We start from the raw sequence: 18,196 nt of genomic DNA, 5'->3' as shown, positions 1-18,196 counted from the left end.
ATAATTTTGGTTTTCTGCCATACAGGAAAAAAAGTGGATATACCCACCAGTGATTAACAATCTACCACAGGAGACACACTTTATGGTGTTGATAGGAGAGATCATAGGCATACCGTTCAACCATCAAGCCAAATGAATGATCTGACTATCAAGGTAATGTCTTTGGAAGAAAAAGAACCAACACAGGTCCTCAAACATGTTAATGGAATCAAAATAATTCAGAAATCATGTGGCAAACATTGAGAGAGGAAAAAAGCACAGACGCAGTCAGCATACAGAGAATCATGAGGCAAAAGCATGCTCCCTTTTATTATTATATTGGCTGCACAAAGAGGAAACAGTTTCACAGCATACCTGCTATGAATACAGTTAATGCTAGAAAACTCTCCACTGGGCCCTGTTTACATCGTGGTATCTTGTGTGCAATTGCACTCATGGGCACTCAAGAGAAGCAGAAATACACTCTGAAAATCAGAGGGGTAGTCACAGAATCTGGGAACAATTGGAAATATATTCTACTGCAAGAATGGAAGCAAAGATCAAACATTTGAGGGTAACAATGGAAGAGAATCATGGAGTACCTCATTCTTCAAAAAAAGAACATACTATAAAAAGCAAACATAATTTCTACGTATTTCAAGTGGTACAAAAATAAGCACAGATTAATTTCCAATATGAAGAGTGGTGTACTGGAAATAATTAAAGTATTATTTCATTTATATAGTGATAAAGTTTATACCTTTTTCAAAAACTGCTTAAACATATACAGAACTTGATCGGCTTCTTGAAAGAAACTTTCCAGTGTCACAGATGACCAAGTCAACATGGTAAGTCCTTGCCTCAACACAGTTTCCATCTAAGCATAAAAATATAATTTTGTAGATTTAAAAAAAAAAAGAAAGAATTTAAAACAAATGCATTATTGTTAGAATCACTAATGTCACTGATGAAAGAGTTGTGTATAAGTTTTACAAGGAAGGTTACATGGTTTCAAGGAAAACATCGAAGGAATTTATGCAATATTGGAGAAATGGAGGGTAGTGCATACTACAGCCTCTGTAGTATGTCAAGTGTAGATGTTCAGCAAAGATCTTCCCCTTCCTGTTCTCCTAGGTAGCATCTTTTAGTGTTTCCTACTAGTGTGCAAAATTAAAATCAAGTCCACTATTGATCTTGCAATTTGTCCTTTAACATATATCTTGACCACTCTCAACAGCATAATTAGTTGTCTTTCAACCTCATGTATCTATCTAGTGACATTTTTCCTTTGTTCCTTTTTGAATCACAGCAGTCGTCTCCGAATTTTGTAATAGCTTCGATGCTATTTTTAAAAATCCTCTCTTCCCTACCATTTCCCTTACTGAATTCTTGGTTTTCCACAGTCTATTTCTTCTGGATTTGCCACCAAGATGTTCAGCATATAGGCAAAATCAGCTCATTTCCCTGTCTTTGTATGATCTACACCAAACTCCTTCCTGTACCTTCAAAGCAGATGGGACACTGAGGAAAAGGAGTCATACTACTGCCAGGCTATGAAAACGAACCTTTCCAGACTCTCTCACAGATCTCCCTTGAAATTTTTGCCTAGCACTCCAAAACTTCTCCGTGATTTCCAAGTACACAGCCACCACAATTTTAAATTTTGCCATCTCCATCATCCTTGAAGTGACAGAAATTTAATTATGCTTAATTGCTGAGAAACTTTGAACTGATTACACTCATATTTAATTTTAAATAGCCACCTATCGCATCTGCTCTTAAATCTTGACATTTACCAAGTCACTGCCTGGACTTCACCCCTTCTCTTTATTCTAATGCTTCTTTTTGCTATGTCTATATCACAACTACAACTGTTAGTTCAGCTCAAATAGACACACAGCAATTTGCAAATACAGCTATTACTATCATCTTTATATATATGGTTTTCATCTTCTGTTGTTTGTACAATATTCATCCTTCTCTTTGTCAGTTGTTTCCTCTAAAATACGGAGGTGTACAATTCCCTCTGTGATATACTCATGTTTACGGAAGTATCACTACAGTAAAGACTACAATCATTTTATCTCTTTCTCTTTTATTATTTATTATTATTTATTTATTATTTATTATTATTATTTATTATTTAACTCTTATGAGCAAGGACAATTTTTTTGTTTCTTATACTTCAGCACATGCCAGCTATGTAGTCACACAAACTTAAGCAAACTCTGCAACCTTTTGATGTTATTATTTACAACCAAAAAGGGAAAAGTTACTTAGAACAATCACATACATACAATCACACATACACTTGCAACTGTTTGGCAAAACAAAGTGGCTTGTCGTATATACATTCCCCACCTCCAATAAAATTGTGCCTTTAGCGTAGCATATAACCTTTCTACATCACTGAAGAGACTGACTCAATTCACAAGGTTAATAATTCTCTCCAGGCAAAGACAAGGATCACGACACTTAGTATTTCAGCTAAACTAAAAGCAAAACTTCCTGTGAAAACTTCTAAAACTGAAATAAGTAATCATTTACTTCCATGTCAAAGCCAGAGATTTGTGTAGATAAACAGACCCACAAAATCCATATTCTTTGTTCTACTATGTTTCCATCTCATAGGCACTAAGATTATTCTACTGTGATACACGTTATTTGAGAATTATATGAGGGATGCAAAGAGCAAATTTTTTGTCTTAAATGTTCTAGTAAAATTAAGTTCACAACATGCAGATCCATCTAAATAGTTTAAAGTTATAAACTACTATTAAGTTATTCTAAGTACTTTTGAAGAATACTGAAGTGCATTTAACAATACTGACCTTTTTCATTTTGGGAGACATTAGATCTACAAACATCACTGGTGTTTCTTGACACAAATCTTCATAACACTGGAGAAGACCCTGTTAATTATTAAAAATGGTAGTATCAAGAAGAATATTTTAAGTGCTTTCTTTACTGAAGGAAATAACCTGTTATACAATCGAATCATCAGAAAAAAGCACAGAAAGCAATACAAGACTACATTTGAAAACAAGTATAGAATTTTACACAGATATTACGTACCTATGTACATCATTTCTGGAATGTAGTGAATCCGTATCATGCTACACAAGGGAAAACTAAAGCAGCCTTCATGCAACAAATTCTTTAAGTACAAAGCCAGACAAAGTAAGATCTTTCTCTAAAGCTAAAGACAGCTTGAGCTTTAGTGACCATAACTTGAAATACCCTCTTGCAACTGAGTAGCATATGCTTAAAGTCACATATAAACCTAGTTTTAAAATATCCTCTTGTCTTATGTCTTACACACACACACAAATCTTGTATGGTACAACTCATCCCCAAGATATAAGATTCTTGAAATACTACAACAATAGCAAATACTACAAGTATCAAAAACCTGACTTCTCTGGCAGGTCACCTGCAAAATTCTAGATGTTCTTGTGGCTCTCCATATCTTCCAATCCAGAAAAATTCCAATCTTTGCTTCTCAAAAACTGTGAAACTATGTTTTACTGAATTTCAGAGAGAACCTTTTTTGATAGCTTTACTTATTTCATCATGAGAATATATGTAACATGCCACAGAATATAAAAAGATATATATGCTTATACTAGCCCACACAGCAGTTAGCTGAGGTTTTTGAAATAAGAACCTCTATGTCCACCTGTGCATTCCACAAGTTTACCTTTAACTATCTTATACTCAGCTTTACTCTTTATTTAACCATAGAGGAATGTTTACAGTTAATCAGATTTTCTCTTTTTGGGGGAAAAACAGCAATCAAGATAATTTTTAGGTTTACCTCTAAACGCAACTTGTTTGACTTCAGGTTATTTTCTATTTTTACTATCTTTTTTGCTTGCTCCGGTACTTGCAGACCCAACTTTATCATACATTTGGTCTCTCGGACAATCTCTGGAATTTGGGGATCAAAATTAACCAGGAACTTCCCAGTTTTAGGATGACGCACAAATATTGTGGTTTGTAAGGCTGTGAAGACATTTTCGTATCAGTTTCTAAGACAAACAATTGTTTCTGTTATATAAATTATTATAGAACACAGATTTCTGACTTTACTATACAATGATTAAATATGTATTGTTACTTGTGAAATAGCTTCACATTGTTTCCAGTTAAAGAAATTGCACAACTGACTTTCACCATATTAGCTTTCTGCCATATAAAACCTTTTTCTTAATAAGCTAAACAAGCATCAGATCCAGCCTTATTTGTGGCATATTTTTTCTTAGCTCAAGTTAGAAAATTATGAAATTCATTTTCTGAGGACCTGGAAACACAAAACTTATGAGATGTGCTCAGTATCTTACAAGAATTTGTTAACCCAGAGGATTAAATCTTATATAGGGATATTGCAAAAATCCAAAACAAAATAAAAGCCCAAATAGCAACACAAAAACTTCTGTTGAATGTGTGATGACAAGATTTTATTCTTATAGATTGGCTCCTAGTTTTGAAGCCCTCAGAGTGTCTATAATTTACATGAAAAATCTACTCTTTTTTTTAATTTATTTTTTCAAACTTTGACTCTCATTTAATCTTAAAATAATAAACCTTGACTATCAAACTTTTTTTCTAGTCATAAAGTAATACTTGTCCTGAGAGGAACTGGGATAATACAACCATATAAATTATTGTAGTGGAAGGAAAACAAGAAGAATTATTAAATGGTATATATAAAGAATTTGAATACAAAAATGTGTGCCTTAAATTTGTTTCACTACTGTTTCCAGCCATTTTTCAAACAGTGCACCAAATGTGGAAATCTCTGCATCAAAACCAAGTTTCTAGGTCAGTAAGGGACAGAGATTTGTATTATTGGGCCTACTTATTCATTTATACATTTTAAGGGTAAATGAGGCTTAAAAAAAAATATATCTGATTTGTGTTAACTTAGCATTCAATAACAGTCAAAAAAAATCCCAAACCCACAACTATATATTTAATTACTTACGATGTTGTAATTGTGAAATTTCTTTCACCCACGCTTTATGATAGACTACCTCGAATTCCACCAATACATAGGCAATTCTGTTGTATAATCGAACAACTGCTTTGCCTTCTGGACTAGTCAAGATATTTGATTTTTCCTATTAAAAACACAGTACATTCAAATTAAAACCATATCAAAAGAAAACCATACTATTCAGTAATGGAATTCCCTGTTCCCAGACTAGTTGAGATATTATCCGGAATGAAACTGGTGACCAGATTCTTAGTTACAGTGCTGCAGCTATTGTGTGGGTCCTACAACAAACTTGCTTTTTCAGTGGTACCAAAACATATACACCAGACAATTTCAGGATGTCAGGCAGTCCACATTTATGCCTTAAGCTACTCCTAGCAGCCGTTTGGTAAAGAGACATGATTCTCCATAGAGAACAGTTAAAATACAGGACATTAGTCTTGTGTACTAGGCCCAGTCTGCTCCACTACAAAAAGAAGAAAAGCACCACTGGCTGGAATGGCAAAATATGTCTTTCAGCAATACGAAGACAGGCATATAAATAATTCAGTACGTATTTCCAGCTTGGGGTGCTAGTTCAGTGGTAAGTCAAAGAAAGTGTTTTTCTGTATTTTAGTAAGGTTTTTAATACTGTCTCTCACGGCTTCCTTCTGGACAAGTTGTCCAGCTGTGGAATGAGTGGGTTCACAGTACACTGGGTGAAAACACTGTCTGAGGGGCAGAGCTCAAAGCATTGTAAGTGAATGGGGCTACATCTGGCTGGTGACCGGTCACCAAGGCTCCTCAAAGTTTAATTCTAAGGCCAGTTCTGTTCAATATGTTTATCAATGATCTGGATGCAGGAGTTGAATATGCCAGTAGCAAGTTTGATGATGATAGCAAACTGGGAGGTGCTGTTGACGCTCTTGAGGGACAGGAGACATTGTAGAGGGATCTAGATAGATTGGAGCATTGGGCTACAATTAATGGGATTAAATCTAAGAAGTCAAAAATCTGGATCCTGCACCTAGGACGGAGTAAAATGAGGCACTAGTATAAACTGGGAGAGGAGTGGCTGGCAAGCAGCGCTGCAGAAAGGGATCTGGGGGTGCTGGCTGACAGCAGCTCAATATGAGTCAGCAATGTGTGCCCTGGCAGCCAAGAGGGCAAACCACATCCTGGGGGCAAACATGGTATAGTCAGACGGTCAAAAGAAGTGATTGTCCCACTGTGTTCAGTGTCCGTGCAGCCTCACCTTCAGCACAGTGTGCAGTTTAAGAAGGATGTGAAGGTCCTTGAATGCATCCAGAGAAGGGCAACAAAGTTGGTGACAGGACTGGAAGGAATGTCCTATGAGGAGGAGCTGAGGACTTTGGGCTTGTCTGGTTTTGAGAAAAGGAGGCTGAGGGACCACCTCATTGCTCTCTACAGCTTCTTGAGGAAGGGAAATGGAGAGAGAGAAGCTGAGCTCTTCTCCCTGGTATCTAGTGACAGGACATGTGGGAAAGGTTCAAAGCTGTGCCAGTAGGGGTTTAGACTGGATACTAGGAAGCATTTCTTTACTGAGAGGGTGGTCAAACACTGAAATAGGCTTCTTAGAGAGGTGGTTAATGCCCCAAGCCTGTCAATGTTTAAGAAGCATTTGGACAATGCCCTGAAAAACACACTTTAACTTTTGTTCAGCCCTGAATTAGTCAGGCAGTTGGACTAGAAGATCGTTGTACGTCATTTCGAACTGAAAGAGCCTATTTTGGTCTATTCTAGTCTAGTACTACATCTTGAATCTACAACAGCAATTACTGCAGAGCATTTTTAACTAGATATCCGCATGCAAAGAAACAGGCTGCCTAGCATGTGAGAAGTGACATCATCGTAGCCAGGAACATTATCGTCACTCTACTTACACCAAGCAAAGACAGTTCACTGTTACACAAGACACCTAAGTTTTCCTCACATCAGCTTACATGGAAATAGTTGATTGGTTCATTTATCCTTCTGAATAGCTGTCTCACCCACAGTATCTTTCCCGCAACTGGTGGCATGTTTCGAGCAAGCGGAGGGTCATCTTTCTGAAGTTGGTAAAGCTACAATAAGAATATTATTAAACACATGGATTAAAACAATATCTGTTGAAATATTAAACTAATTTTCTTCTGGAACCACAAATTTGTGTAGAGTCATACAACAGTTCATTGAGAGAAAAATGTAGTTCTTCCCCCACTTGCTAGCTTCTGAGATGCACACATTGATACCATTGTCAGTATGCCTCCTGTCTTCATTATCTCATGCTGTTTCTTAGTTGTGCTTACTTATGACAGAGCCCTGAGTACACCAAGAGGCTTTGCAAACCTACAAGCTGAGCAGGCAGCATTCAAGGTCAAGCCTGACAGGTGCAGCTGTGTAACTTTGGAGCCATCTGCTGTGAAAGTGAGTTGTGTAAGGAAGTACTGTGAGAACCATTTTTGGGGCCTTTCCTCCTTTACTCAAAACTGCCCTCAGGAAAAGCCTAAGCTATATTGGTAACTGAGAGTTTTTATCTGAATATAAATGTCAACATTATTCTTCAGACACATGCACCTGGCTAATTGCTAACATTTCAGGAGTTTGATTTGATGATTCTTGTGGGTCCCTTCTACCTCATGATAATCTACGATTCTGTGATATGCTCTTTTCTACTAACAACTTCTCATCAGTATGCATGTAAAGGCTCCTGCATACACAGACTATGCTTTTATCTGTGCCCAAGCTGAGGAAAAAAAAAAGGGGGCCCTGCTCACTGAATGGCTGCATTATAGTCAAGAAAAATTCGGACTAAAATAATTGCATACCAAATTTGCATTGACGAATTATTCAAGCACTTTAGAACCAGTATTGCAGTGGGAGCAAGTTTTTATTAGAAATAACTTGCCTAACAAATATAAAAAGCAGTCCAATAATATCTAATAAATATTTAGAACTAGCCAGTATATTGGTGACATATTCTTCAAGAGAAGAGGAATATTTGTATCCACCCAACTTCAGGCATGTAAACTCACGCTGTGATAACACAAACAGCTGTACTGCTTAAGCAAACACCATTCTTCACTTCCTGGCATGTCGTCTTACCCCTACACTGTATCCTGCACAGTCCCAACAAAAGAAATTCAAGTAGCTTCATGGTGAACTTAAGAGAGGAACTGACCTGGATTAAACCCCCTTAGAAATTGTACCTATTTTTTTGGCTGGGATAAAACAGCCAGGGCTCGGGTCAATGATTTCTTCAGCAGGCAGTGCTGCTGAAAATATGTTCATCAAATTAAGCCAGTAATTAGAGTTTCAGGAAGTGTTATATACAGTATATAAGTATATACAGTTATATAAGTAGATAGAGAAAGGACACTGTAAAGAGTGGTTCAGAGCAGCTATTCTGGGCTACAGTTTTAAGTCACAGTTTGGAGGAATAATTTCCTAGTAAGTGCAGAGTTTACAGATTGTTGGCTCTTCATGTAAACCCATGTCATTCATCCAACAAAATGTAAGCGTCTCTAAAAAATATTTACACCAGTTTGGTTTTCCAGATTCCTTTTATAGTCATTGGAAAAAAAAAAAAAAGGCCATTTCAAGATTATTATTTAAATCCTCCTGTTAACACATAAAATAGATCAGATGAACTGACTCTAGAACACACATTTCTTTCTTAGGTAGAAAGGGAGTATGGATGTCTAGTTCTGATACAGATGTTTATTTTGCAGACATATAAAGTCTGGTTAGATTAATTCCTCTCTAGTTTAAAGTCAAGTGACATGAACAGTCCCCAGAAGTTAATTCTCATTTATGCTAGTCATGGTACACTACACAAATAATGGAAAATTATTTTATAATGAACATAAATGCAATTTACCTATATTTTTATCTATTTTATACTGTCACAACATTAGATAATTGTCATTTATAAATGCAAATTAACTGTAAAGGCCTCATATAATAAAAAACTGAAAGTTATATGCAAGTAATGAGCATAGCCAGTAAAGAACATACTTTTTTTTTTTTCTTTAATTGACGAAGGAACAACAGAAAAGGTTTTGGTTTAAAAAGTAAAATTGTGACGAGACATTCACCTGCAATAGTATGTATATTGTAATTGCCTAAACACTTAGGTCTGTTTTCTGTAACAGGAAAATAGAAGTATGATAAATTGAGCATTGACAGCTAGCGAAATAGGCAGAATAAATAAAGAAAAATATTAAAATACTAGCTCTTATTTTAACATGAAGTTTAAAACTTATTGCAAAGAAATTAAATACCTTTTTAGTAGCTTCAAGTTCTGCTACATAATGTTGAAGAATACAACCAACTGTACGTGCTATTTCTTCTTGAAGGCATGGCATTCTCAGCTTTTGAAACCTGTATTAAAAATGAGTACCCAAAAGGATATTTCTAAAATGCGGGGTTTTTTTCTTTTTGAGGGGGGAGGTACATGAACATTACACAAAATGAAAGAAACACAAATCTAGGAAATGCTTCTGGATCTGGGAATTTTTTTCGGTTTGAGCAAATTTAAGTAAGTTGGAAAGTTCTGCCCTGTTGGGTTTTTTTTTTCTTGTGGTGGGTTTTTTTAGCTTTTAATTTAGTATCCTCTGGTATATATGAAATAAACTGTAATGAAATCAAGAAACATGAGAATATATGATTCCCACAAGAAAGCTAAAATGCATCTTTTATTATGATTAGATGGTTCAGAACGCCAATAATGAAAAATTCTTGATTAGGCCCTTTGTCCTAAAATTAGCTGTGTTATTTAAATTGTGCTAATCAGTAATTTGAAGTTGCTTTTAAATATTTGAAAACATAATTGCCAGTACCTTTGAAGTAACTTAAGTGCATGCTGTGAAGACAAAATTCTCCCAAAACAGGTACGCATAAATGTCTGTATCTGTCCCTAAAGAATATATCAGTTAGTACAGTTTTTCTAGTCATATAATAGTATTTTCATGTCTGATAATTTCTTAACATAGTAGCATTCAAAATTGTTGCTGCTTAAAGCACAAAATAGCAGTCTTCGCTTGTCTATGCTTAGTATAATCAATAAATAGATAGTATCAGCCAAGTAAACTCTTAGAATGCCAGACGATTTTAGCAAAGAATCAAATCATGTTGCAGCTTTGTTCTGCCCAAAATCTAACCATGTGCCTCCAGGTAATAAACCACCTCCATGTAGATCATTCTCTCAGGTCTCATTATTTTTGTCATTTTGGCTGCAGAGTGACTAATCTTCACTGAGGACTGTATGATTTATTTTTTACAGCTTCCTTTAGAAGGAGGAGAAAGAAGAGAAAAACCTCCCTCCAGGCAATCACAAACTCTATGATCTTTGGAAGAAGAACAATGTAGCCTATTCTCAGTCCAAAGTCTCACTGACATTCAGGGAGATACTAAGTAGTTAATGTAAGTTACATTAGCAATATTACTTACCTCTACACCTTCAACTTTTGCCATGAAGTCCGCAAAATCCACATCAAAATCTGTTTTTCGTGGATCAAGGATGTCATATTGCTTCATTTGAACATTGCGGTAGATATTTGTGAATTTTATTGCCATAACATCTATCCCTTCGATAGTAGACAGCTTCAGTGCATCAAAAGTTTGTACTACAGTTATGATCTTTGTAATCTGAAATATAAACATTATATCCATGCTTATAACAAATTATTTGTTACTTCCCCTATAAACTAAAACCTGAGTAAAATAAAATAAACATTAGCCTCTTCTCTAACTACTGCATTCAGAAATGTGTTACTTCTGAGCTTCTAAATCAAGTATCCTCAACAGACCGTGGTTAATTTAGTTTTCGACATCAATTCTTACCACAACCCAATACAAAGCAAAATCATCTTCATTTTTTTGATGGTAAAGGGTTTCTTTTTTGTATTTGACTGTTAGGTTCAATAGAGCTATATGGAAAAAGAGTTAAAACATGACATATTCATGCTGATGACACAAAGATTTCACAGAATAAAAAAACCCCAACCACACAGTTTAGTATATACACTGCATGACAAGGAAAAACAAAGACTCGAAGAATTCCTACCCTGTGATCAATGTCCCATTATTCTCTTATCCTTTATCTGACCTTATTCTGCATCAAGGAACATCTATTTTCTTTTCCATGCAAACTCAATGAATGCTAGTTTAAAATCCTTTCATCAGTTTAGCAAGTTAAATGTTAAGACCACACCAAGCAGCAGAATTACCTTAAGAACTGTACTTGACAGCAACAGGAGTTTTTAATGCCTTGGGACACCATCCAAAAAAGCAAAGGTGTGTTACTTTTCACATATTTTTAAACCTCCTAAAATAATTATATAAGTCTAGATCAATTATATTATTTCTTTCCACACTGACAGAGGTAAATTGACAGATCCCAAAGGACACTGTGAGTTAATTGCTGAAATATTGGCATGACTCACTCTGTGAAAGTGCCTAATTTCTCTCAATGAAGAGTTAAAAACTCCTTCAAAGGATGATTAAGAACATGTATTTTTACAAGTCTCCACCTTTTAAACTGTTTTTTGGAGAAGCTGTTCATCTCTACTGATGATAATAGGACATAGTATACTCACTTTTTCTAATCTCCTGCAAAAAGCTTCAGATTTTCCAAAAATGTATGTTTCTGATACTTCAAATGTCTGTTCTCCTAGAGTTTCTAAAATCTCTTTCTTTGTTTCCTGAAAGCATTTCTGATATTCTTTCAATAAAAACATGCAGTCCTAAAAAGTGAAGGAATAAATACCGTATTCATTATGTTATGCTAGTGGATGAGAGACTGGAGAACTCAAACTTACAGCCATTCCGAAGTGGTTAATTATCACTGAATCTAGTTTCAGTCAACAGGCAGTAGTGACTTAAATACAGTGGTTTTCTTTCAGTATGTGTAGTACATACAAACATACAACAGTACAGTAACACTGAAAGACTTAGCACTGGGAAATGAATCAACGAAAGAAGAGGAAAGTTCTAGTTCATGTCTAAGAGTGGTTTAGAGGCCAGTGAAGAGTAGGTGATAACTACTCCTCTAAAAGAGACATTTAAATATTAAGAAAAGCCATTATCTTAATTAAGAACAGTCAGGCTGTCCTCTGGATAGGAACAAAATTCAGCATAACAGGGTATTCTACTTGGAAGTCCCAGGGGACCTAAAGCAAATTGGTTCTATAAATGAATGTGGTTGACAAGTCTGAGTTAAAGCGAGATTGAAAAATAATCTCAGTTGATTAGTTATTTAAAATACTAAGACTTTATCAGTTGTAAAAATAATGACTGGTGAGAAATGTCAAGTCTGTAATCACTGGACTACAAAATCTTGTGTCTGTTCTCAGAAAACAGCAGATTTTATCACAATATACTGACAGTCACCAGACTGACTGAATATGTAGGTATATATAACAATTGACTATGAAATACAGGAAATGAAAAGAGATCCTCATTGAAAAGAATGTTCAGATCTTCAAAAATGTACGGATACTAGAATGAAGACTGATCACCATGATTAGAAACTGGGCTTATATTTCTCTCATAGAATAATGAGGGCTTGTCAGCAGTAGAACAGTCACCAGATGACCTCAATGAAGCAGATGAATCATTAGAATCATATAATCCTGTCAGTTCAGGAGACATACATTCAATACATTTTCTTTTGTACCTCTGGATCTAATTTTTAAAGGACTATGAAATCCCGTGCTTTTCTGGGTAAGACAGGGAGTCAATTGTTGAGGTCTGATAAAGGAGAAGGTGGAAAATAAGTCAGTATTCGCAACCAACAACCCCAAAGCTGGATGTATTTTGCCACAGCATATTGCATGTGCTTAATTTGTTCTTAATATGTCACCATCAGAGGAAGAAGAGGAGAACTCTCATAGGATTGAACCTTCATGGTGTGCCAAGGAAATCTGGCATTGGAAGGAGCTACTATAACAAAGCGGGAGTCTGTTCAAATAATGGGTTCCCCACAGGAGAGAAGATGGTACCATATAATATACCCCCAAGAGGGAAGAATGTGGATTATGTACAATAACAAAATTCCTTGGTCGCACATATGGTGAAGATGCCAATTCCAAGGTCAGTGACAGACCACTCCAATTCTGATTTCAACAAAGGCCAGTGGGCTAAAAAATGGTAAAACACTCAAAGCTTCATGAAATAAAACAGTAAAGAGGTGTGAAGTACTTTATATATATTGATATGGACTTCCTTGTGCATATCAATACGTAGTCAATAGGTTTGATGGGTAAATAATAAAATATCAAAATACAAACCTTAATTTTTCCAATGACTGTTGATGTCTCCTGGTCCCAAACACGAGACAAGCCACCATTTGTAATGTATGCTCCACACGTCGTTACCATTTGATTTGTAACCTAGTGCAGACAAACGAAAACAAATAGGTCTCAAGCTTTTAAGGAAATCTGCTCATTTGACGAATTCTAACAAAAAATTCCCACATGCATGTATAAATACTATTGGAGTTTGGATAAATTTCACCTGTGGGAATAACAGTGGCGAAATAATATATGTAATATATGTAACACCCTATAAAAAAATCTTAAAACACTCCCAGAAGTATATTTAAGTCCCAGGAAGTATTTGTAAGTACTATTAAGTCCAGCAATACATATGCATAAACATAGAATGTCACCAACCATAACTCAAGAACAGAGGGAAGTTATTTAACTTTAACTATCCTTCACTTATGTTGTCATCTTTACACTTTGTAGTGTGTGCATCCTTATCTGAAAATGGGCATTAAGCAATTTTCTATCCTAGCAGTATGTCTTTACCTCGGTCTCCCATGGCTATGGAAAGGAGAGAACATTTTTCTACTTCTCAACCACAAAAATCCAAAGTTTGTAATGACAGAAAGAGAGAAAGGAGTACAGGAGTGAACACAGATATAGAAAAAACATCTCAGAAAAGACCTAAAGGAAGATAATATTTTTCGTCTATTACATATTGTGAACAATTCAAACCAGTTCTCCCAGCACATGACAGTACCGTAAGCAGGTCTTAATTAGAATCCCTAACTCAATAGAGACTGAAAACTGTCACACCAAAGGCAGCTTCCCACCGTAATACAATGACTAGGTAAGTTGTAGATAGGACCTCCAGCGTCACCTCTGATGATCTTTAAATGGAAGCAAACAGTAAGGGGGACCTTAAACCACTGGATTAAAATAGAGCTTTTTCCTTGCTATTTCTTAGCACAGTTTCATGTAACCAGTTTGTTATTAGTCTCTGTAGTGAAATCACAGAATCACAGAATGTTAGAGATTAGAAGGGACGTCGAAAGATCACCTAGTCCAATCCCCCTGCCAGAGCAGGAACACCTAGATGAGGTTACACAGAAAGGCGTCCAGGCGGGTTTTGAATATCACCAGAGAAGGAGACTCCACAACCTCCCTGGGCAGCCTGTTCCAGTGTTCCGTCACCCTCACTGTGAAGAAGTTTCTTCTCATATTCAAGTGGAACCTCCTGTGTTCCAGTTTGTACCCATTGCCCCTTGTCCTATAACTGGTTATCACCGAGAAGAGCCTGGCTCCATCCTCCTGATGCTCACCCTTTACATATTTATAAACATTAATGAGGTCACGCTCAATAATAGGCATTAGCAAGCATCAATACACAAACATATAAAAACTTACTATATAACAGTATATATAAAGAGTAGTGCATAATCCATACCTAAGATCTGATGTATGGAAAATAGCCCCAGCCATGGATAAATATAGCCTCAAAAAAGCACATTGTTTTTAATATCCTAGTTCAAACTGAATTGTAACAAAAGCTTTACACTTAAATCTGGGGTGTTAGAAAAAATAAAAGTGGTGTAATAAGGGTCTACTATGAATTTCCCCTCTGTGCTTACTGGATGTATTTTAGTTATGAAGGACTTCCCTGTTCTAAAACCATTAGACAAACCATATTTTCCTCCAGTGAATACTTGGATTTGGCAAAAGATATTGTTATAACTAACTAGCTGGTCTTAATTTTCTGTTTAAGGTGGTAAAGATTATAACTTTTCAAGTATGACTTTCTTCTAAAAACAGGAACCTTTTGTCTTTCATTCTTTTGGAGGAACAGCCTAGTCAGACTGATAGCAATCTGGTTAACTAGGTGTTCAAGGCTGATAATAAAAGAATCTTTGTTGATTCAGTGATTTAGGCAACAACTGAGCAGAATGATTCAGATCAGGAGATCAACCAAGAAGATAAGGAAAAAAAAATTTTTGCTGAATCAAGAATAACAACAGAGTTCCTTCCAGAAGGCAAGTCCTCTAATCCAAGTTCAATCCTCTCCTGATCAACAGACTTATCTTTCTTTCCCATGCAGACACCCACTATTTATTACCATTTCTTAACAAATGTCCTACTGATTTAAACAAAATGAGGGTTTTTTTCTGAAAAATCACATAATTTTTATAATTAATATTATAATTAATATATTTACCTTTATAAACAATGATGTCATTCTCTCAGAAGTATTGTAATATCTTGAAACTCTGTGAATCATTCGTATAGCATTTATCAAGCTTGGTATTCCATGTGTCATTGATACCTTAAAGCAGAGTTTTGAGAAAAAATTTACTTTCTATTCTTAGCAACTATTTGTATTCTATTGACAACTTCTAAGTGACGTTTTTCCCTAAATCACATGGACCAATCTTCAAAATACTTGGCATCTTACTGAAATGTTAGTTATAAAAACAAAACAAACCAACCAAACAAAAAACCAACCAACCAACCAACCAACTAATCATGCTCAATAAATTTTAAACCTCAACTAATAAAACCAATAAACCTCTTATATGGATTTGGTGAGAAGTCCGATTAAAGATAGTAATATGAAGATGCTATTTAATATGCTAATTTGGAGATTAAAATTGAACATTGATTCAAAAAGTAGAGGTTGCATTTTTTGGCATAAAAGAAAGTACAAGTACAGCTGTTAAATATACTCTATGCAATTACACTGTGATTACAATCATTACACAAAATGTTTCATTCAGACATTTCACATAACTCATTAAATAATTGTCACAATGTTAATTTCGTTAATAAGTGCCTAATTCATTCAATCATCATATGAAACATCTAAATCTTTCATATGTCTCATGAAACCATTGTTCATATCATTAAAATCAAACTGTGGTATTAGAAGTGTTTGGTAAGTCAATCACTTCCAGAGTATTTTGAAAAAAAAGTTTTAAAAAAAAGTAATAGATGATAATTCGTTAACATTATCAGGGACTTAACCGAATTGCAATTCAGAACATCAAGAAAAAGTAATTTTGACTCTCAGCCCTCAAGAGAGAAGCCAAGCTCCTGTCATTAACTTCAGGCTTCAAACTCAAAATAAACACACTAATACTTTGGGTAGACATAGCAGACATTTGCATTTGGCAGAAGAGTGTGCAAGAAGGCTATATGGTATTAAAACAACCCTCAGTGTCCACATGTTGTTCATCACTCTCTCCCATCTCCAAAATAGAATCCGGAAATTCTGAGTCTACTGGTTTTCTTTTTTAATCCTTGAAAAAAATCAACCCCTGAATAATGGACTGTACAGAGGTCTCTCTAATTCAAAGCCTCGAGTTAAACACCGTCTAAATTTCCATATTGTAACCCACTTCAGCTACAAATGTGACTATGTGTGATACTGCATAAACTAAATGCCATATTTTATGCACACACTAAATATTGTATTAAATCTGCGTGTACTCCATTCCTAATCCACTAATATTTCAAACACTTTCCAATATCGGATACTAAATTCAACTCAACCAAGAACACAGTTATTTTTAAAACAGGATCTATTTAACCTGAATGTCATTATTTTTAATTTGAAAACCATAAAAAATCCTATGTAAATTATCTTGATCTCTGGAACAATGTTCAAAGAAAGGAAACAGAAATTCAGATTTATCCAAATTGTTCCAGATTAAATAAAGATAGTTAACTATCCTGTATCAGTAAAATTATGTACTCTTTAATGGGTTTCTACCTACAAATCTCTGTGCTTAAGATAAAAAGAATTTTTTCTTAATAGCTCATATGAAGCAGATAGTCATTTTGGCCAGGTACCTGGCACCCTCTAGTGATACTCGGAAGAGCTGAAGACAAACAGCATCTTATTATAATAATACTGTTCATCATAGTCCTCTCTTCTACTGTTCCATGCAGTATCAATTCTATGTCATATATTATCACAGATTTTTGCATCCCTTCAGTTAAAACTTTGAAGTATGATTCTAAGCTGCCAGAAATTCAAAAGAAATGCAGCACTTCCTGACAGAGGACAGGAGACAAGTAGGATCAAAGCCAAGAAGGACTGAAAAACAAAGTAGAACACGCCATTTTTCCTAGGATATTTCCTCCTTCCACCCTGTTCTGCAACAACCACTAGAAACCTACACCTGTTATCATGATTAACAGCTAATATTAAACCTAACAACTGTCACCTTGAACTAGGGCTGACTAGTCTACATGGACAACCAATTATTTAAATTCTGACTAGCTGGTACTTCTGCAAATAGAAGCAGCTAATACTGTTTTCAATATCAAAATATTAATTTACCCATTTAGGACGTCATTAGGTTTCATTATTCTCTATATAATCAAAATTTTGGTATTTTGGTTACAGCTGTGTGATTATTGACACATATGGAATTTTCAATGAACAACATATTTTGAGATCCTTGCATTACAAAACATATACCTGTTTTAGCTCATTTTAAAAATAATATTTGCAGCAGGTCTGACTTACTAGGCAATCGTACATATTTATGTTTATTGATAAAATACATATTTTAAAATATTATATTTTATGTAATGTAGAATAAATTAACACTTTAACATATAACTTCACAGCATTTAGAAAAAAAAAGAAAAAAGAAAAAAGTAAATTAGAAAAATTTACTTTTAAGCAAATACAAAGAAGATTTATGCTGCCCTGGGCATTCTATGTAAATACCTAAACTATCTTTAAAGAATGAAGAAAGACATACTTACAAGATCATAGTTGTAAAGTGGCTGACAAACTTTTTCAAGTGTGCATAAGTATTTCACGTTATCTTTTGATTCATTTGCTGCATCTGTGATTCTGGCATCTAACTCTTGCCACATCTAGAGGGAAAACAGTACTGTAAAAAACTTTAAACATAGCGAACTATTTCTTTAACTTGCACTGTTTTGCCAGAAGTAAACCTTG

The 18,196-nt window shown here is 35.1% G+C and overlaps 1 protein-coding gene across 1 annotated transcript in view; it reads right to left on the bottom strand.

Moving 5' to 3' along the window:
• The window catches only part of DNAH8 (dynein axonemal heavy chain 8), a 138,230-nt gene that overhangs the window by 111,650 nt on the left and 8,384 nt on the right, over positions 1–18,196 (bottom strand). The window contains exons 8-19 of the mRNA XM_065630428.1: positions 17,998–18,111; positions 15,437–15,544; positions 13,249–13,350; positions 11,557–11,703; positions 10,409–10,606; positions 9,799–9,875; positions 9,241–9,340; positions 6,922–7,041; positions 4,967–5,102; positions 3,797–3,984; positions 2,811–2,891; positions 740–856 (exon numbers count right to left, since the gene is read on the bottom strand). Coding sequence (XP_065486500.1) covers positions 740–856; positions 2,811–2,891; positions 3,797–3,984; positions 4,967–5,102; positions 6,922–7,041; positions 9,241–9,340; positions 9,799–9,875; positions 10,409–10,606; positions 11,557–11,703; positions 13,249–13,350; positions 15,437–15,544; positions 17,998–18,111 — 1,488 coding nt within the window. The remainder of the gene's footprint in view (positions 1–739; positions 857–2,810; positions 2,892–3,796; positions 3,985–4,966; positions 5,103–6,921; positions 7,042–9,240; positions 9,341–9,798; positions 9,876–10,408; positions 10,607–11,556; positions 11,704–13,248; positions 13,351–15,436; positions 15,545–17,997; positions 18,112–18,196) is intronic.

This window comes from Caloenas nicobarica, chromosome 3 (assembly GCF_036013445.1).
Source record: "Caloenas nicobarica isolate bCalNic1 chromosome 3, bCalNic1.hap1, whole genome shotgun sequence".
Classification (NCBI taxonomy): Eukaryota; Metazoa; Chordata; class Aves; order Columbiformes; family Columbidae; genus Caloenas; species Caloenas nicobarica.
This window is presented reverse-complemented; position numbering and strand designations above follow the sequence as displayed.